General features: G+C 28.4%; 3 protein-coding genes across 4 annotated transcripts; 2 read left to right on the top strand and 1 right to left on the bottom strand.

Moving 5' to 3' along the window:
• The first annotated feature begins 1,241 nt into the window (after window positions 1-1,241).
• Window positions 1,242-2,487, top strand: LOC114183435 (protein LURP-one-related 12-like). The gene is made up of 2 exons (XM_028070456.1): window positions 1,242-1,596; window positions 1,833-2,487. The coding sequence occupies exons 1-2, from the start codon at window positions 1,354-1,356 to the stop codon at window positions 2,241-2,243; spliced, it is 654 nt and encodes a 217-aa protein (XP_027926257.1). The 5' UTR covers window positions 1,242-1,353; the 3' UTR covers window positions 2,244-2,487.
• Window positions 2,488-6,181: 3,694 nt separating this feature from the next.
• On the bottom strand, window positions 6,182-8,793 carry LOC114186049 (glucan endo-1,3-beta-glucosidase 14-like). The gene is made up of 4 exons (XM_028074049.1): window positions 8,630-8,793; window positions 7,659-8,338; window positions 6,990-7,346; window positions 6,182-6,396 (listed from the first exon to the last, which is right to left on the bottom strand). The coding sequence occupies exons 1-4, from the start codon at window positions 8,703-8,705 to the stop codon at window positions 6,340-6,342; spliced, it is 1,170 nt and encodes a 389-aa protein (XP_027929850.1). The 5' UTR covers window positions 8,706-8,793; the 3' UTR covers window positions 6,182-6,339.
• Window positions 8,794-16,357: 7,564 nt separating this feature from the next.
• Window positions 16,358-19,506, top strand: LOC114186211 (G-type lectin S-receptor-like serine/threonine-protein kinase SD2-5). 2 transcript variants are annotated; one of them, XM_028074252.1, is made up of 3 exons: window positions 16,358-16,582; window positions 16,700-16,782; window positions 16,869-19,506. In XM_028074252.1, exon 3 carries the CDS (start codon window positions 16,876-16,878, stop codon window positions 19,315-19,317), a length of 2,442 nt encoding a protein of 813 aa, XP_027930053.1. In that variant the 5' UTR covers window positions 16,358-16,582; window positions 16,700-16,782; window positions 16,869-16,875; the 3' UTR covers window positions 19,318-19,506. The 2 variants fall into 2 exon arrangements, with proteins under 2 accessions (XP_027930053.1, XP_027930054.1); XM_028074253.1 differs by lacking the exon at window positions 16,700-16,782.
• Window positions 19,507-20,034: the final 528 nt, after the last annotated feature.

Below are 20,034 nucleotides of genomic sequence, written 5' to 3'. Positions count from 1 at the left end.
ACTTTAAACCATTTTAAATAATAATATTATTCCGCCCCGTTGAATAATTTCATAACAATTTAAATATATTTTTATTTTATTTTTTATATATTTTAAAAAAATAAAATTATGATATGGATAGCAATTAAGAAGCTCAATTCCCTCAACATCGGCTTTTTTGGCAGTATACATCATAGGATGGACTCTAGCTTAGACCCTCTACACCAAAGAAATGGGGGTTAAGTGGTCCCATAAAATTAGTTAATTATTTCATTTTATTTTTCTTAAAGTGGATAAAAAATCTTTTTTTTTTGGTATTTTCGTTTTAGTCTTTTTGTTGGTATAGTTTTACGTTACAATGGTAATAGTTAGAACTTTTTTAAATTTTCATATGGGTTATTTTTCCTCTCCGTACAAGAGATAATGTTAATGATGGGACTAGAAAGAACAATAACGATAAGGATTTTGATTTTGATGATGCTATTAAAATAGTTGGATATTATTTTAATTTTCTAAAGTAGTCTATATATACAAGGTGATTATTGATTGATGACATTAATTATATATATAAAAAAAAATTATCCTGTAATACAAGCAAAAGAAAATATAGTTAGTCTCTTTATAACTTCAACAAGGATTTAGACTACGATTTTTGTTCTAACAAATAACCCTATATCAAATGAAACATCTCTGGTTAATATTTTTAAATGATTATATAATTAAATTTTATTTGAAAATTAACCGATGAGCGAAAATAAAACTCAAGAATACGTCGCCACACATAAATTTTGTCTTTTTTGTGGAGAGAAAGAAATTTGCAGTTGACAAAATTTTTGTTGGGATTGGGATATATTTGAAATTTCCCAATTTATTTTTTCTTCAAATGTAACATTACAACCGCCAACAACTGGCACCGGGTTAGCCCAAACTCAGAGTCAATTAACGCTTACAATGTCCACACTACCAAACCCAATAAAATATTTTCCAAACCCTAATTTTTTTTAAGAATATTAATAAATACGCCATTTTAAAATCATATATTATGAAAAATACGTATAAATAAAAAATAAAATTGGCGTGCCCTAAAATTAAAAGTCCTGTCGCATCATGTTCGTAGATATTTTTTTATCTTTGATCCCCACGTTTGGGGTAACGATAACCCACCCATGCATGCTTCCATTTCTATGCCCCACACTCTGTGAATTAATAATTGATGGGTGGCATAAATTGATTTGGTTATGGTGGAGGATTATTCAATTGCGGGAATATGAATAGTGCTTTTCCTTTGCCCCATTAAAAACAACGTAATTTCTAATACAAATACCGAAGAAACAATCGCACATCACATTCCACACACACTACTACCCTCTGTGTATGGCTTCTGACGCTGCTGCGGAAAACATGAACGAGGTGGGACCTGGATACGTCTTCAAAGAAGAGATCCATCTCACCGTCCTCAAAACCTCTCTCTTCTTCGCCGGCGACGGCTTCACCGTCTACGACTGCAAGGGTCAACTCGTCTTCCGAGTTGACTCTTACGGACCCGACACTCGCGACAGAGACGAACTCGTTCTCATGGATCCTAACGGACGCTGCCTCCTCACTGTTCGTCGGAAGGTACAAATCTATACTCTCTCTTCTTCTTCTTCTTTCTGCTTAAAACTTAAAACTAAACTAATTTTCTCGATTAAGGATTAATAGTTTATCTTAAATTTTGACTTTAGGTGATTCAGAATTTGATATGCGCATTACGTTGATTTATTCGTGTTTAGAATTATCATGGTTAGGTGTGTTTTTCATTGATTTGAGTGGACTCAGTGAGTTGAGTTGTGTGTAATGTTTTGGCGTAGCAGAGACCGAGTTTGCATCAACGGTGGGAGGGCTTCAAAGGGGAGAGGATGGACGGTGATAAACCTATCTTCAGCGTGAAGAGAGCGTCGATCATCGGAAGGTCGCGCGCGAGTTTGACGGTGGAGATGTACGATAACCCGGGTGAGGAGTACCAGATCGAAGGGTGTTTCTCTCAGCGATGCTGCACGGTGTTCAATGTGACCAAGGAATCTGTGGCTGAGATTCGACGTAAGGTGGACCCCACCACCAGTGTTGTGCTTGGGAAGGAAGTGTTCTCTCTGTGTGTTAAGGCTGGGTTTGACGCGGCTTTTGCCATGGGTTTTGTGCTGGTCCTGGATCAGATCAACGGTGAGGATTACGCTGATAGTGGTGCGACCGCGGAGCCTGCGGTGCACCCAACCACAGATGATTGAAAGGGAATTGTAGAGTGCAGTTCCAGATTTGATCACACTGGCATTGCGGAAATCTGGTGCTTTGTTTAATTCAACTCACTAATCTTTGGGGTTTGGAATGTCCCTCAAGAAGGGAACCTCTGCCCCTTCTTTTGTGGGTCATGCCCTTGAAAGAATAAAGTTTACAATTCACAACGCGATTATGTAAATTTTATATTGTATTATGCATAAAACTATAACTTCAGCTTTCCTATTTGCAACCCATTATTCTTCTTACGTAGCTTCAAATAGATAGTTCATTATATATATACAAAGTTTGCACTTTATATTTTAAATTGCTCAGAACTTTTTCTTACATTTGAATTCTTTTTTTTTTCCTTATATTAAAGATTAGAAAGGGTACTTTACTTTTAATTTTGTTAATGTTTACTTTATTGGAGAGTTAATTTTCTGCTATTTTTTGTGTGCTATTTTTTTTATTATTTTCTCATAATACATTTATTATCACTAATTTTAATATTTTAAAATATATTGAAAAAATATTTAAAATATCAGTATAATTTATTTTTAATACTTATGAAAAGATAGTAAAAAATAATAATAAAAAATCTGAACTCATTAATATCGCACAAAAATAAAAATCTAAAACTTCAACTTACTTTGGAACTATATATCAGTCAAAGTTATGTTCAGTCAACTATATCCTCACCGGACTCCTCCTCTCCACCTAAAATTTATCGACAATTAATGCTATTTTGAATCTTTGAATTATAAGAAAAATGAAAGTTTTATCTTTGAACACAACAAAAAAATAAAAATGAAAGGAAATAAATAGATTATAGTTTTAGATATTGGCCTATACGTTAAGGAGTTTGAATTTTTCAACTAGAAAATTATTTCCTCTACGGTGAGAATGATTTATTCTTTTGGAACACTTGGATAAACAAAATATAATAGTTTGTATCCTGTTAAAATAAAATCATTATCTGATGATATGAAAATTTAATATTCATATTTTTTTTCCAGAATTATTACAAAATTTGGTAAACTTAAGGATTTAAACCTTTATAAACAAAAACTATATAATTGAAAATAAAAGACCGTTGCTAATATCTTTTTCACAGTTAAAAAACGAGGATGTTGCTGCCACTATCATTAATGGACGGAATATAATAAATAAACAAGTAAGCAGATGCTTATTTATTTGAAAAAAAAATGTTAATAATTAATATTTTGATTATTTAAAACAACTAATTAATGTTATTGAAAAATCGATTTTTTTATGCCTTATTCTGGCATGTGTTTACTCAGATTCCATGAAAAACATTACTAAATATCATTGGTTGTTGAAGAAAGAAAAAAATAAACGGGGCAAAGATTTTGGCCAGGTATTAACAATTATAGGTAGATGAACCAAATATACAAAAATATTATTCCACCAATAATAGAAAAAGTTTTGAAATGGAAGAATATCTTTTGACTGTATAAGCTGAACTACGAAGGAATCAAATTCCTATTTGCAAATCTTCATATATATAATTAACAATTATAAACGTGGAATCCATCTAGAATTATATATGCTTTATGTTCATATTTTAATTATCACAAGCATATGTATAATATTCATTTTTTTTACTCTCATTTTTTACTTCCTGACATGATTTAATGTGAATCATTAACTCATTCAAAAAAAAAATAATAATATATTAATCAATGATCCACATTAAATCACGTTAAAAATATAAAATATGAAAGTAAAAAATTAGAAGTCATAGCATCATTTCCTTATGTAGATTCCTTATCTTAATTAATTCATATTCCAACTTTCATATTAAATTCTCTCTTTTCTTATACCAGGAATTTAAGATTTTAAAACCGTATACGCACGAGGGTCAAATCGTATAAATATACACCAAAAGTACTTTTTAATTGTAAAACAAAAGACTGGTGTACTTCACAATATATATTAAAATGCTGTCTATTATCCGTCACGTTTTTCCCTGATTAATCTAAATATAATAAATTAACTTAAACTAAACACGAGTTTGTTCACTAAATAATAAATAAAAAAAACGATTGTTACATATATTTGGCATGTTTTTTTTTTTATCAATCACAAATAAAAATAGTAGCAAATCCAATCCATGGCATTTATCAAATTCAGGCTAAGTATCAAGCATTAAGAACAATAATGATTATAGCTATGAAAAAATATTTGCCTTTTCTGAATGTTTTCAGTGACATCTATGTATGAAAGAGATTAAAGACAAGGAAAAGGTGAAAAACGTGAATAAAAGCAAAAAGAAAAAGGAAGAAAATTGATGATGTTAGTATCATTGTGATAAAGATGTTATAGTAAGAACATTATATATAGGAGTTTATAAATTATTTTATTTAAGTGTTATTTTAAATAATTTTATTTAAATTATAAAAATATTATCAAAAGATTATCTGCTTAAATGGGTGGATGGAAGTGAGACAAAAATAAGGAAAGAAAAAAAAATCACGATTGCTTAAATTTAAAGAAAAAGAGTAAAAAGAAAAGAGAAATTAATGGCAGGTTAGTAAATAACTATGATTAAACTTGGATCTACCATAAACTAAATTGTATTTAATTATTTAATGTATTAACTAAAATGTTCTTTTAATATTTTATATTAAATAAAAATTTAATCTTATCATTTTCCTTATTTTCAAACAAAAAATAAATATTTTTCCTCTAAATTAATATATTATATATGTCCAAGTGATTATGTATTTTTTCATTTGTATTCCTTTTATATATATAAATATATATATATATATATATATATATATATTACTTATTTTGATTTCTAGCCATATTTCCTTTCAAGTAGTTCAACTGTTAAACATTTTGTTATTGGGATAAATTAACGAGATCCGCGTCAATATAAAAAATCTGATATCATATTTAATAATTAGGATTTTATCTTTATAATATTTTTTCATACTTTTAGGTTGGGCCATGTGTGAAGATATCCAAGTTTCATAATTATTCAGACCCAGAGTCTGACTAGATTTTTCTTCCTTTCCTTTTTTGTTTTCTAAATGTCTACCATTCTAAATAACTATATTTATATTTTTTTATTTACAGTAGTTAGACAAAGAATACTGATATTTTAACACCATCATTCTTTTATTATCGTTTAATATTATTTTTATAATTATTTATTTTCTCTTTCTTTCAAAAATATAAAAATTAATTTTTAATAAGATTATTTCACTTTTATACAAATTCTCAAATAATCAAATGATGTTAAACAACTTTTTTTTTTTCATAAAAAATGAAATGTGATTTTGACAGTTACCAGCATTATCAGCAATATATTTTATTAATTCTATCTGATCGTTACCCATAATTGTAAAGGTACAACATTCAATAAAATAATTAAAGTTTGAGCACTTCTTAAATTTGGTTTAATTTATAGTTGAACCTTTTCACTTTACCAAATCCATATATAAATTATTTGTTGAGGGGGAAGATACAGGTATTATGTGATAATTAATTAGTTTGTTAAAACATTTTTAGTGACAGTGACATGCATATATATATATATATATATATATATATATATATATATATATATATATATATATATATATATATATATATATAAACATTTCCTAAAAGCTTCAAAGTGATCCACAAAATGCTTTGGTGATGACACATGCAAAGTGTGTTTTGGAGTTAAGTTTTGAAAAACAATAAGGAAATAATAGTTTTTCATTTCTAAATTAAGAGAGTTATTAAATGTTTATACAAAATAAATAAAAGATTAAAAAATAAACTTTTGCTGATTTTTTTTCTTTACCTTACCAGCTTAATTTTATTGTGAGAAATTAGAAACAAACAAACTTGATTATTTAGGATAACATATTAAAAAAAATATATTGAAAAAACAGCAGGTCAACAACAACACAGAAGATTAAATCCCTAATAAAGCTTATGGTATTAATGAATAACAAGTCAATCATTTATACATTGATAAGTCACATTTTCACTATGAAAATTCACAACTTGAAATACAGAAAACTGTTCAAGAATCCAAGAATCACATAATTAGCAGGTCGCTTAATCCCATAATTAATTACAATGCTATAAAAAGAAAGCAACCAAACTTGTGAAAGCCAGCACAAACCAGGTTCCAATACCCTGCAAAGAATCATTATTTTAGAAACTTTGAAACCACAATAACATAATTAATATATATATATATATATATATATATATATATATATATATATTATGTTTCGTATCTTTTATCTCAGGAGATTCTAATTATTTTTAATTCAGAATTTTAAAATAGAAAAACTATTAATCATATTAAGTTAATTTTTGTTGGAAACGATTCAAATGTTAGTCGAAAAGTTTTACATTTGATAAAATAAATAAAGTTAAACACTACATAAAAATAAAGATTCATAATATTATTATTTAAATTTTTTGAATAAAAGTGATATCAAATAATATATATATATATATATATATATATATATATATATATAAAATCTGAAGGTGTTGATACCAATTTAAATTCTTTAATCAATTTTAGGTGTCGTTTTCTGTTATGTTTTTAATATACACTTATATTAATATTTTTAAAATATTGATATGGTGTAAGTTTTGATGAATATATTTTGAAGACATAATAAAATATTTTGACCATTTTCTAAATCTTAAATCCTAAACTTTAAAATATCTATACAGAAAAACACAATAAAAAAATTCTAAATTGGTGTTCATACCTTGAAGGAAAGTAATGATGAAGCTGACGAAGATGGTACAAGTCCAGTGAAGCCAATATCATAAGCAATGCTTCCATCAGCCTTAAACAATCCAAAGTTTCTCTCTGACGTTGGACCAGGTTTCGAATTTTCATTAAACAAAGCAAAGATATAAGCCCTCACCACCTTTTTGGGCCTATAAGGGGTTCCTTTCTTCTTCAGCAACCTCTTACGCAGATTAAGATTGTAGGTTCTCGCATTCTTCACCGTTGCTCCAGCTTCATTCTCATCCCCCTTCGAAGCCCAACCAGTCTCAGAAACAATCACTTCCATCTTCCCAAACCCAACCTTCTCCAACGCTGCATAAGCCGCATCAACCTGTGTTGGAAATAGTCTAAGTATGAGTCAAAGTCTCACATTGGATAGAATAGACAAAATTAAACCATATATAAAAATAAAGACCCATAACACCATTATCTTAAAAGATTTGGTGTAAAAGTGGTGTTAAAAGCATTATATGTGTTAGACTAATGTCATATAATCATTTAGAACCACAATATCTCGATGATCATAACTATAATTAGTATCAGAGTTAATACTAATGTCATATAACTATATAGAACCACAGTCTTTCAATAACCATGACTATAACCTAACCAAAACATAGGAAGAAATATAAAACCCAACAACCTGAGCCTCAAACATGTTCCCATAATGCAGTTTAGTCTTTGCATCATAAATCCCATCACTTTTCTCCATGAGAGCATAGTTAAGATCAATGTGTTCCGGATCGTTCTTATAGGCAAGAAAGGGATAAGCATTTATGAAAAATGGAGTTCCGATCTGCGAGAAAAACTGCAACAGAGGCTTCATATACGGAACAACATCTTCCTTGAAAGTGCATGACGATGGAGGAAAAGAGTTAGCGAAAACAGCCTCAGAATGTGGGCTTGAAACTTGAACATTTTTTTCCAGACCAAGCTTACTTAGGGCATTGTAAACATTCTTTGCTGCAGGTAGAAGAACTTCCCAGAGTTGAATATCTGTGCCTCCTAAGATCTCGTTTCCCACTGCGATTCCACGGATTTTGGTTCCTGGAAGAAATTGCTGAACGTTTTCTTTGACCCAACTCATGGCTCTGTCCTCTCCCACACTCATTTCCGTGAGAAATTCGTTGCCGAGTCCAACCACGATTTCAATGCCGGAACCTTTGAATGCGCGAAGAACATGATGATCAGCATCGTATATTCTTATGTTCTTGATTTTTGCTGCTTTGAGTAAGGTGACCACACTTTCTGGGGGAGGTAGGTTGTCTGCTATTCTACCATAGTTTACACCATATGTTCCTGTAAATGCTTTATCTCCCAAAACTGCATCGTATCAGATTGTGAAACTTTGCTTAGTGCATGAATATGTGTTTGGTTAGATAGATTATAACTCAAAGTCATCATAGGAGTGATTATAATTTATAGAGAAAGTTTTACCGGAGAGAACAAACACCAATGAAACCTGAGCTTAACCACATAAAATATTAACATCACTCTCAATCCAAAATTTTTAAGACAATGGATATATGTGGGTCTTTATTTTTATATAATGTCCTACTTTTTTATTTATAGTCAATGTGAGACTTACTAATAATTGATAACTAGTATACATACCAAGGGAAAATAGCAGAAAGAAGAAGAGCTGAAGGCGAATAAAAAATGAAGAGAACATGATATGAAGTCTAAGCATGCATTCCAAATGTAGAAGAAAAAAAAGTGGTTGAGGCGTTTATTATGTATGTAATTCAGTGAGGGTAACTTGATTAGCAAAAAATAATTTGTAATATTCCTGAGATTGATGCAATACTTTTCCTCCATAAACACCAGATTCTTAGTTTTTAACCCAAGATGGTTGGAAAAAGAGTTTGTTTTCAGGGGATTGAATAGATTCTTCCTTTAACTCCTCCTTTAAATATCCCTTTTCCACTTTTCTACTCTAGGTTTTCAGGATGTGCCTTTGGGTTGTTTTTCTCTTTTTCTACTGGTTTTTGAAAACATTAAATAAGTCTAAAAACTTATTTTGAAAACATTAAATATGTATAAAAATAGAAAAGTATACCGATGCAAACAAACAAAAATTACGGATATTCCTAGTTAATAAAGTGGAATAATAACGTTTTAATCCATTTTTTTATCCATTTTTAATTCACCATTTTGTTTATTATTAGATCATTATATCACAACACTAAAAAAAATTAAAATAAATGATTTAATGATGATTGAAATAGTGATTTAAAAGTGGATAAAAAGATAAGTTAAAATATTATTATTCAATAAAGTGTCTATTTCTTTCAAAATTGATTTAAATTTAAAAGTAAGTGTGCAGCTGAGGTTGCTAACTGAACGGAAATTATATGTTCTATCAAAAGATGGTGACTGTGAAAGGCACCTGTAACTTAAGAAAGCCCAAGTGTTGGTAACAAACATGGGACAAAATAGATGGTTTTTCTTCTTGTACTCCTACAATCTTTTTTCGCACCCATAATGTAAAAACTGACCAACTTGTTCAGCTTGCAATATCTCATAAGTAATTTGAAACTACGTTACGAAATATTTAATTCAGAACAGTGTATATTGGGCAACCAAAAACTATCTGGAATATATTTTAATTCGTGTTCTTTTAAGATATTACATCCATTACATATGATTACATATAAGATGAGTTTAAAGTATATAAATGAGTATAAATTTTATTTTATAAAATAATTTTGTGAGATTGAAATAGACTTAAAGTTTATTTTTAATATATTGTCACATGCTATCAAAAGATTTGTTGTTTGTTGAACTACTATTGAACAAGCTATTAATATCTAGTTTCATGTTCGATATGTTTTTGTCTTGACGTGAATAATGTGTTGGAGATTTCATATGAACTAGAGATAAGAAGAGTTTATAATATATAAATTAGTTAAGGAACAACAATAATTTACAAGTTAAACAAATTTGAGTCACCCATAATCCACAAACAATAATTATTTATTATTTCTCTATGGTAAGTTTTATTATAATTAAAATTCTAGTCATGTATGTTGACGATTTGAGTTTTTTTAAAAATTATAATGTTATTTAATAATATTTAAATAATTTTTTTAAATAATTTATTTGTTAAATTATGTAAATTGATACTTTAATTTTTAACTATTATCTAATATTTGATGAAAATTGATAAATTCCTATTGTACTGTTAGAACGATAAATATATAAAATAAATATCGAAAGGAAAAAAGTGAACCAAACTATCTGACTATATGGGTCAAACCGATTCATAAATTGCTTACTCTCACGAAAAACTGAATTAAAATTCAATTTTAGCTTAACTCACTTTTACGCTCAAAGTATTCTCATAAATTGCAAATTTTTGGAAGAATTTTGAATCTGTAGACGAAAAATCCTTTGGACTTAGGTGAACCACCTTGCAGCTATACTCCACCCACAACCACCATGTACAACAGTGTAGCAAACTCAGCTTGTAATAAAACACGCAACAACAATGTTGTGATTTTAAGAATCAATGGGGTCCACCAGGTACAAAATATGGTTGCAATGCTCTTTTGAAAATATGTTTGGGTTCTTTTACTACTATTTCCTCTCTTTCAGCTGTGCTAATTATTTATTTACTTACTAAAACAATTTATAAAACAATATTTATATTTACTCATATGTTATAGATTAGCTTATTTGAAAATTTCAACATATTTAATAAACCATAATTCAATTTATTCAACACGAGACAAACCTAATGAACTTACTAAAAAGAGTATAGTATTTAGGAGCGAATAAGAATAAATATATCCGAGAAAGAGTAAGAATAAACTTGAACAGCTGAAACAAAACACTCTCTAATTACACAAATCCTAAGATGTACCAAGATCTTTGTTCCTTTCGATGTTACTCTTTATCAAACACAACTTTCTTAATTTTATAATCACTTTTAAATTTTCCAGTGTTGTCTTTTATGCACAACTTTAAAACCCGAAAATGACATTGCTCATTTAATGCAATGTTTATAATTAATTCACTTTTTTATTTATTTTTTCTTAATTTGCTGCCTGGTATGGGCTGGAACGCGCAGCTTTTGAACCTAAAATTGCATAGCTCATTTAATGTCAAGTTCAAAACTAATTAACATTTTTTTTTTCTGAATAAAAATTTAAATAATCTTAAATTTGAATTATTATTTTTTACTTTTATTGTAAGATTAATGAGTTCTTATCTGTATTAGGTTTGAGTCACTAAAATAGTATATCACAATCTCTTTTATGTGATTGAAATTCATCAATGAGGCAATATGAAAAAAAATGCTATACCTACAAATCTGTAGACTATTATGGTCATCAATTTAGGTTTAATAGTGATGTATTCGGAAGGTTCCGAATTTTCTAAGTAAAATTTAATGATTTAAATCTTTAAATTTTGAAATAAATTGTTTTTCATATTAATAAATATTTTCAATAATATGATTTTGAAAACTTTGCTGTGAGTAATTAGTTCGCATTTTGAAATCACAATATCTTTAATTTATCAAATTCAATACACTATAATATTATAATATTAAGAGTGATAAAATTAGTTATATTTTACCCGTCGAGTTAAAGTTTTAAGTTTAAAATTTTATTTTGGTTCTCTAATTTGTACGAAAAATTCGATTAGATATTTTATTTTTATTTGATTTAATTTACTTTAATTTTAATTAAGTCTATTTTTTTAATTGACATTACATTTTTTTATAATTTATATACCAAATTATTTCATTTACAAAATAAAATTTAGTTTAAATATTTAAATTTTTAGGTAAAATGATTTGATATATTAATTTTAATAAAAATTTAATATTAATATAACAAAAAAACTTTATAAAATTAAAAAATTAAGTTAAGCCAAACAAAAATTACAAATCTAATGTGAATTATTTTATAAAAATTATAGGACTAAAAATATATTAAATTTTTAATCAAGTTTTAAACTTTCTAATCTGTTTTTCTCCGCTTCAACTAATATGATGTCTCGTATTTTTCTAAATTAAAAATTAAAATTAAAAGTAATAAAAAAATGTTAACAAAATATATATTGTATTATTGATGAAAATATATGATAACATTGTAATTTAAATTATTATTATTTATAAACTAAATTTTAATTAAAAATTATAATAAAAAGTTTAATATATAAATATAACAATTATTTTTATTAATTTAATTAAAAATATTAAATATTTACACGATTAAATATAGTTAAAAGTATTTACATGATTAAATATATTTTTAAATAAATTTAAAAAATTAAAAATTAAAAAAAGTGGCTGCCAATTCGTTAATCCATCCATTAACAAACTAAATCGATAATTCTAACTCTTAAAATGACTTAGAATATCCTAAACCAATCCAATTTTAACAAATCAATGTGAAGTTGAGTCAAAATGAATTGAATGATCTATTTTTGTGACCCTACTTAATATTCATAATAATTGAATATTCAAAAATTTATATATTTTCTTTTACACAATTCGATTATCTCTATAAATATAAATGGTATTGTCGTTTTATGCTTTTTAGTAATTCACTGTTTTACGCTTTCATGATGTAAAAGAATTACACTGAAGAATGTCTTAAATTAAATTTTCTAAGTTTTGGTAAACAAATCCTATTAAATTATAAATCTTTCTTTTTCTGGTAAGAAATTTTCACTTTCCACACTTGCAAAAGTAAAACAACTTGGACTTACTTAGATTTCATGGGTTAAAAAGAAGAAAAAAAAGTGTTGGATTGAATAAATTCACAAGAGAGACTTGAAGTGTGTTGATATAGTTTTAGTAGATTGTGACTTTTTTTTCTTTAATCAATTAATATTGACCCCATAATTGACCTGTCAATCCTTTTCTAGAGAACTTTAGACTTTTCAAAATCAGTTTTTGGAAAACAAAACTTAATTAAGGGTCACTTTCTTTATTTTATATTTCTTCTAGCTTTATAAGTTGGAATAATATTATTAAAAATATCTCTAGTCTTTTAATTTGTTTTATTATAAAAAGAACCTTATCTATAAAGATGCTTCCTTCAAAGTGGCTGTGATATAATATTTTTAAGAAAATTATATTTAGTTTATATTAATTTGGTACACATTTAGTTTTTATTTTAAAATTTGTGGTACGTCAACGCCACATCTCAAAGAAAAAAAAAAACAATTATTATGATATTCAATTTATAGATATTTACAATTTGTGGTTCGTTATTTTTTTTTAGAAAAAGTGATAAAAATCAAATTTTAATGAAAAAGTATTAAAAATTTTAAAATTACATATAATTTAATTTATATGTGTATATTTTTTATTTAGATTTATAAAGCTATTTTTTAAAATATATTAACCTTATTTAAATTTATTTTTATGGTGTAAAAAGATAATAATAATATTTTATAATCTAATTTTATTTAAAATATATTTTCAGATATATTTTATTTGAATTTTTATTTTAAAACTATTTTTTAAACAAGTTCACGTGAAATTAAAAGTATTCACAAAATATCTACGAATATTTTCAAACATTACCTGGTAACGAAACAAGTCGAGATAGCTACTATTTATGTCAAGAAAATTAGCTTTTGAGAACTCAGTTTTTAGGAAAAAAAAAAACATTTGACAACTTCATTCTAATAATAAAATATTTATATTAGTATTAAATATTATGTCTAAGTGAGTTATTGATAAGCATGTTTATAAAAAAAAATTAAAATTAAAATTTGTTTTAATGCAATCTAACTACTCAATGGAGGGTTATTATTTTTTCTTACCAATTTTTTAAATATATTATTTAGTAATTATATTTAATCGTAAACAACCAATACTAGGTAGCTAGTCATTCCCTTTCACATATTCAGTTAGCGACAAATTTTAGGCAATTTTTTTCTTTCTTTAAAATTGTGACCTTTAATTAATCTTCATACTTTTTTATTTATTTTAATCCATAAGTTTAGAAAAAAAAATCTGATTTTAATTCTTAATGAGAGATAAAACATACTTAATATACATAATACACGTGGCTATTTATTTTTTATGGTTTGCTTTAAATAGCTAAACACATAGATGTTGAGCTTCATTACTCTGACATTGATTTCTGATTTAGTTGATATGTCTGTTTTAATAATAATAATAATAATAATAATAATAATAATAATAATAATAATTATTATTATTATTATTAATATTTAATGGTGAAAACTGTTACATTTAATTCCAAGATTAAATTTTTATATCAAGGTTGGAGTAGATTCAAAATTATTTATAAATTTTAGTGACTATTTTCTTCAATTTTAATATCCCTATTTTCTCTATAGATTTTTCAACATGTTTATTTTAGTAAATATTTTGCAAACTAAAATATTGAGAACGTCATGGAAAATTGAAGTTTTGATTGGTTGTCAGTGCAGTAATTGCGGTAACATGAAATTTTCATTCTGCCTAATTAATTAATTAATTTATTAATGGCATAATTAATTAATTTATATATAAATGTTCCTGAAAGTTCTAGTATTTATTAATTATCCGAATTAATAAATGCATGCTGTGATGTTGAAGTGTGATAGTAAGTAAAAAGAGTACTATAATAAATAGGGTTGGGTAGAAACTAATGTGGCAGGTGGTATGCCAACTCATTTTTGAAAGCTCTCCAAAACGACCAAGTCAAAGTCCTAAAAAATCAATTTCTTTATAATAATAATAAATTTTTATTTTTATTAAATACGTTTTATTTTTTATTTATTTTATTTTTTAATTTATTTCATTATATTTAATATTTTAAATTTATTTTTACTATTAAAAAAAGATATATAATAGGTTATGTCAAAGATGACAATGTAATATATTACATTTATCATTCATTTGATTAACAAAAAAATTTTAATTAATGACATTTTATTTTATTCATGATTTATGTCACATGCCATTAGTATAATATACAAAATTAAATAATTAAAATAATAAATTTAATTAATTAATTAATTTGCAGCATTATTTTCAAATATTATCTTGTTTTTGTCAAAATTTTATCAAAATTTTATTATGTTGACAATTTTAATTAAATAATTTTTAAAAATCATTTAAAAATGATAAAAATATAAAAAATATATTATAAATTTTTATTCATTCCTCTCTCTCAATTTTCCAATTATTTTTCTTTAATTTATTAGTTTTTCACTATCTATCCACCAATCTAAAGTAAACATTTGTAGTCTTCTCACTGGACTTCTTAAAAGTGGTTTTCGTATTGCCGCATTGAGACCGGTACCAAATATTGTAGTTTTTATTTAATGAAATTGAAAAAAAAAGTTTTTTAATGAATTTAATTTTTTTTTTGAATTTTTCTGTGTTATTTTTCTATTAACGTATTAATTTTGATGTTTTAAAATATATTAAGAAGATATTTAAAATATTAACACGGTGTAATTTTAATATTCAAGGACCAACACAAAAAAATCATTAGAGAATTTGAAGTCGTTTTTTAATGCATTTGAAAATTTGTTGAATTAATGTTATCAAATTTGCCGTAAATTTCCAAGATATTATTCAATGATACTAATTGAAGGTTATATTTTTCTTTTGGTGTAAATAAGACTAATCACTAGGAATAAAAAAATATTAGTAATTGATTATTACATGTTTAATTATATGTAAATCGAATTGAAATGAAATAAAAATAATTATTTATAGATGACGAAAAGACAATTCCATTTCATGTGTATTTCTTTTACATAAATTTGAAGTAGAAATTTATTTTTTCTTACTTCATTCCATTTTTTAACCTAAATAGGTACTATAGAAGTGTTTATTAATTTAGGTTAACTTGAAAGCTTAAATGTTTGCGATTTTAGGTCAATTAAGTCGAACTCAAGATTAAATTTCAATACTGTTTTTTACTTGTAAGTTTGATGAATTCGAATCATATCAATATATCTTTTATTATTAATTTTTTTACATTTGTAATGTTATGATTTATTGATTTTATTTATTTATTTATTATTATTTAGTTTATAACAATTAGTCACAATAAATTACGTTGCTCACACTGTTTACAAAATTATACGTGAATTGTGGGATAAGATAATTTTTTCAAATAAAATAATTTCATATTGATCAAAACTAATTTAATCTGTTCTTAATCAAGTTAATCTAACTCAGATCATATAAAAAAAATTAAAAATCTGAACGAATAAAAAAAAATTGATTCATTTAAATTTTATCTTTTTTTTTTACAAATTTCTTCATTATATATATATATATATATATATATATATATATATATATATATATATATATATATATTCACACACAAAAATAAGTCAAAAGGGTCAATAACCTCAAAAACAGGCAAGTTTAGGAGCATCATAGTGAAACTATGCAACAACATCATCCCTACCATTTATTAGTCTGTAGTGAAAGAACATAGAATTTCAACCATATGTAGCTATGGACAAAGTGCACACAACTCCTTCTAATCTTCCTCTTCTTCTTCTTCTTCTTCTTCTTCAACATTCTAACATCACCACATCGCTTCTCCAACTCAATGCAAAATAAAGGTCTGCCATATTCATACCTCTGTTACTATTTCTCTTCATTTCATTCTGCACTTCCTTCTATCTTTCCTCACATGCTTTCCTGCACTATTTTCCATGAAAATCTCCATCTTTTTACAGTAGTTTCACACCCACCTCGTGGTTTGGTTTGCTTCTGTTTCACTCAAGGAAACAATTCCATACTTTGTGTGAAGTAAATCAAGGTGTAGTGTTAGTAACCAAGTTGTTTATTATCTTCTCAGATCTTACATGATCCTTGTTTGAGTTAATACTCAATGTTTTGATGCAGTCATAGGATGATGGGTATGTTAAGGTGGGGAACCTCGTTTTTGTGTGTGTTCCTTTTGTTCAGTAGTACCTGTCTGGCGAAAGATCAACACATTCATCAGATATATCCTGGCTTCAGTGCATCGCAGCCTGAGTGGAGCGACCATAATGGTTTTTTCTTGATATCCAACAACTCTGCTTTCGGTTTAGGATTCTTCACTACTCTCGATGTTTCGTCGTTTGTTTTAGTTGTCTTGCACTTAAGCAGCTACAAAGTGGTTTGGACTGCGAACAGAGGGTTACTCGTTGGAAAATCTGCAAAATTTGAGTTGGACCGTGGTGGGAATGCATATTTGAAAGGTGATGATGCTGTGGTTTGGGCAACAAATACAACAGGGAATAAAGTGAGAGCCATGGAGTTGCTAGACTCAGGGAATTTGGTGTTGGTTGGGGAAAATGGCACAGCCATTTGGCAGAGTTTTAGCCATCCCACTGATACTCTTTTACCTGGGCAAGAATTTGTGGAGGGAATGATGCTCAAAAGCTTCCACAACAGCTTGAACATGAACTATTATCTTAGTTATAAGGAAGCTGATTTGTTTCTCTACGCAGGATTTGAACCTCCACAAATGTACTGGTCCCTATCAGAAGAAGCTCATAGAAGCTCCAAAAATGGCACTACCAAGGTTCACTCAGCTTCTCTGGTGTCCAATTCATGGAGATTTTTTGACCCAAATGGAGCTTTGCTGTGGAAAATTAACTTCTCTGAGCACTCAGATCCAAACTCATTGTGGGCTGCTACCTTGGATCCAACCGGGGCTATCACTTTTTATGACCTTAACAAAGGGAGGTCTCCCACCCCTGAGGCAGTTAAGGTACCACAAGACCCTTGTGGCACTCCTCAGCCTTGTGATCCTTACTATGTTTGCTTCTTTGAAAACTGGTGCATCTGCCCCAAACTTCTCAGAACTAGTTTTAACTGCAAACCCCCCAACATCTCCACCTGTTCTAGTACTTCAACAGAACTTGTGTATGTCGGTGAAGAGCTTGATTATTTTGCTCTCAAGTACACTACACCGGTCTCAAAATCAACCCTTAACTCTTGCAAAGAGTCTTGTGTAGGAAACTGTTCTTGCCGTGTGCTTTTCTTTGAAAACAGTACCGGAAGATGCTTTCATTTTGATGACACTGGGAGTTTCCAACGCAGTAAGGGGGGCACCGGTGGTTATGTTTCATACATGAAGGTCTCCATTGGTGGTGGTGGTGATGATGGACATGGCAACAAAAATGGAAGGAAAGACACGGTGCTAGTTCTAGTCATAGCAGTTCTCACAGTGCTGGTTATTGTTGGTCTTGTGACAGTATTCTTGTACTACTACAAGAGGAAGAAGAATGATACTAGGTATCCCGAAGACACGTTCGAGGAAGACGATGATTTCTTGGACAGTATCTCTGGGATGCCGGCGCGTTTTACTTTTGCTGCTCTTTGTAGAGCGACAAAGGATTTCTCCACAAAAATTGGAGAAGGAGGTTTTGGCTCAGTGTATTTAGGTGAGCTTGAAGATGGCACCCAATTGGCTGTGAAGAAATTGGAAGGTGTTGGACAAGGAGCCAAAGAGTTCAAAGCAGAAGTGTCCATAATTGGAAGTATTCACCATGTTCATCTGGTGAAGCTCAAAGGGTTCTGCGCTGAGGGTCCTCATCGTCTTCTTGTGTATGAATACATGGCGAGGGGTTCTCTGGACAAATGGATCTTCAAGAACAGTGAGAACAGTTTCTTGCTGAACTGGGAGACAAGGTACAACATTGCAATAGGCACGGCTAAGGGATTGGCGTATCTCCACGAGGAGTGTGAAGTGAGGATTATCCACTGTGACATCAAGCCACAGAATGTTCTTCTTGATGATAATTTCACAGCAAAGGTTTCAGATTTTGGATTGGCCAAGCTAATGAGCCGCGAGCAGAGCCACGTGTTCACAACTCTGAGGGGCACGAGAGGGTATTTAGCACCAGAATGGATTACAAACTATGCAATTTCGGAGAAGAGTGATGTTTTCAGCTATGGCATGCTCTTGCTTGAGATAATCGGAGGGAGGAAGAACTATGATCAATGGGAAGGAGCAGAGAAAGCACATTTTCCTTCTTATGTGTTCAGAATGATGGATGAAGGGAAACTGAAGGAAGTTCTTGATCCAAAGATAGATATTGATGAGAAGGATGAAAGGGTTGAGGCTGCTCTAAAAGTTGCTCTTTGGTGCATACAAGATGATGTGAGTTTGAGGCCTTCCATGACAAAAGTGGCTCAGATGCTTGAAGGTTTGTGTACTGTGCCTGATCCTCCTTCATTATCTCAAGCTGGTACTTATTCAGCTTTCATGAAATTGAGTAGTGGAGAAGCTACTTCATCAGGACAAGCCAGTTTTTTCAGTAATGTGCCTATGTCATGTGTTCAATTATCAGGACCAAGATGAGATCAAGTGTAAGTAGTTAACTGAGTCATGCATACGTGCTTTTTAATGCTTAGTTTCAGTTCTATGGACATAAATTTTGCTTGTAACTGTGTTTTCATTTAGAAATCCTATGCAATTTTGTACATAGGATGTGCAGAATGGAACTTTCTTCTGCCTGTGGATGGATGACGATCTTCTCTTTAATTTTCTTTTTCTTGGTTTCTGGTGATTGGTTCTTTAAATTCACGGACAAGGAATGACCAAAAAATAGGCCAATATTTACAATACTATCTATATAGATAGCTAGTTATTTTACAAAAACAGTCTCCGAACAAAATCAAAGTAAAAAATGTTGCGGATTAAGTAATTATGTAACCTTAAAAACTTGAAAGAAAAAAAAGAAATCTTCATTATCCGCAATGCTTGAAACTCTTAATAGGTCATGAACTAGATCAGAATTATTCTCAACAAGTCTATAAGATGTGATTCCATTTTTTTCATAAGTTTGGATAGAGACCAAAGGTCTTGAACGATATAACAACTCAAAAAATAAAGAAGTATACTTAATTTCTTTATACTCATTCTAAGTTTGAAGTACCATTTGTTCAAATAAGAAACCCGTCACATGATTTATTTTCATACCGATAGATATAGGATCTCTAGAACCATTACCGAGAAATACATTTTGTGAAAGAACTCTTCTTATATAATAAAAAATGATCTCATGATCTTGACGAT

Source organism: Vigna unguiculata, chromosome 5 (assembly GCF_004118075.2).
Source record: "Vigna unguiculata cultivar IT97K-499-35 chromosome 5, ASM411807v1, whole genome shotgun sequence".
In the NCBI taxonomy this organism is placed as follows: domain Eukaryota; kingdom Viridiplantae; phylum Streptophyta; class Magnoliopsida; order Fabales; family Fabaceae; genus Vigna; species Vigna unguiculata.
This window is presented reverse-complemented; position numbering and strand designations above follow the sequence as displayed.

What these genes read in the sequence shown, in the direction of transcription:
- LOC114186049 (XM_028074049.1), bottom strand. Translation starts at nt 8,705, where the DNA reads ATGCTTAGACTTCATATCATGTTCTCTTCATTTTTTATTCGCCTTCAG. An exon ending in CTTTCTGCTATTTTCCCTTG is followed by an intron (nt 8,339 to 8,629) that starts GTATGTATACTA and finishes GATACGATGCAG; the next exon opens with TTTTGGGAGATAAAGCATTT. An exon ending in GGAACATGTTTGAGGCTCAG is followed by an intron (nt 7,347 to 7,658) that starts GTTGTTGGGTTT and finishes TTTCCAACACAG; the next exon opens with GTTGATGCGGCTTATGCAGC.
- LOC114186211 (XM_028074253.1), top strand. Translation starts at nt 16,876, where the DNA reads ATGATGGGTATGTTAAGGTGGGGAACCTCGTTTTTGTGTGTGTTCCTT.
- LOC114183435 (XM_028070456.1), top strand. Translation starts at nt 1,354, where the DNA reads ATGGCTTCTGACGCTGCTGCGGAAAACATGAACGAGGTGGGACCTGGA. An exon ending in TCCTCACTGTTCGTCGGAAG is followed by an intron (nt 1,597 to 1,832) that starts GTACAAATCTAT and finishes TTGGCGTAGCAG; the next exon opens with AGACCGAGTTTGCATCAACG.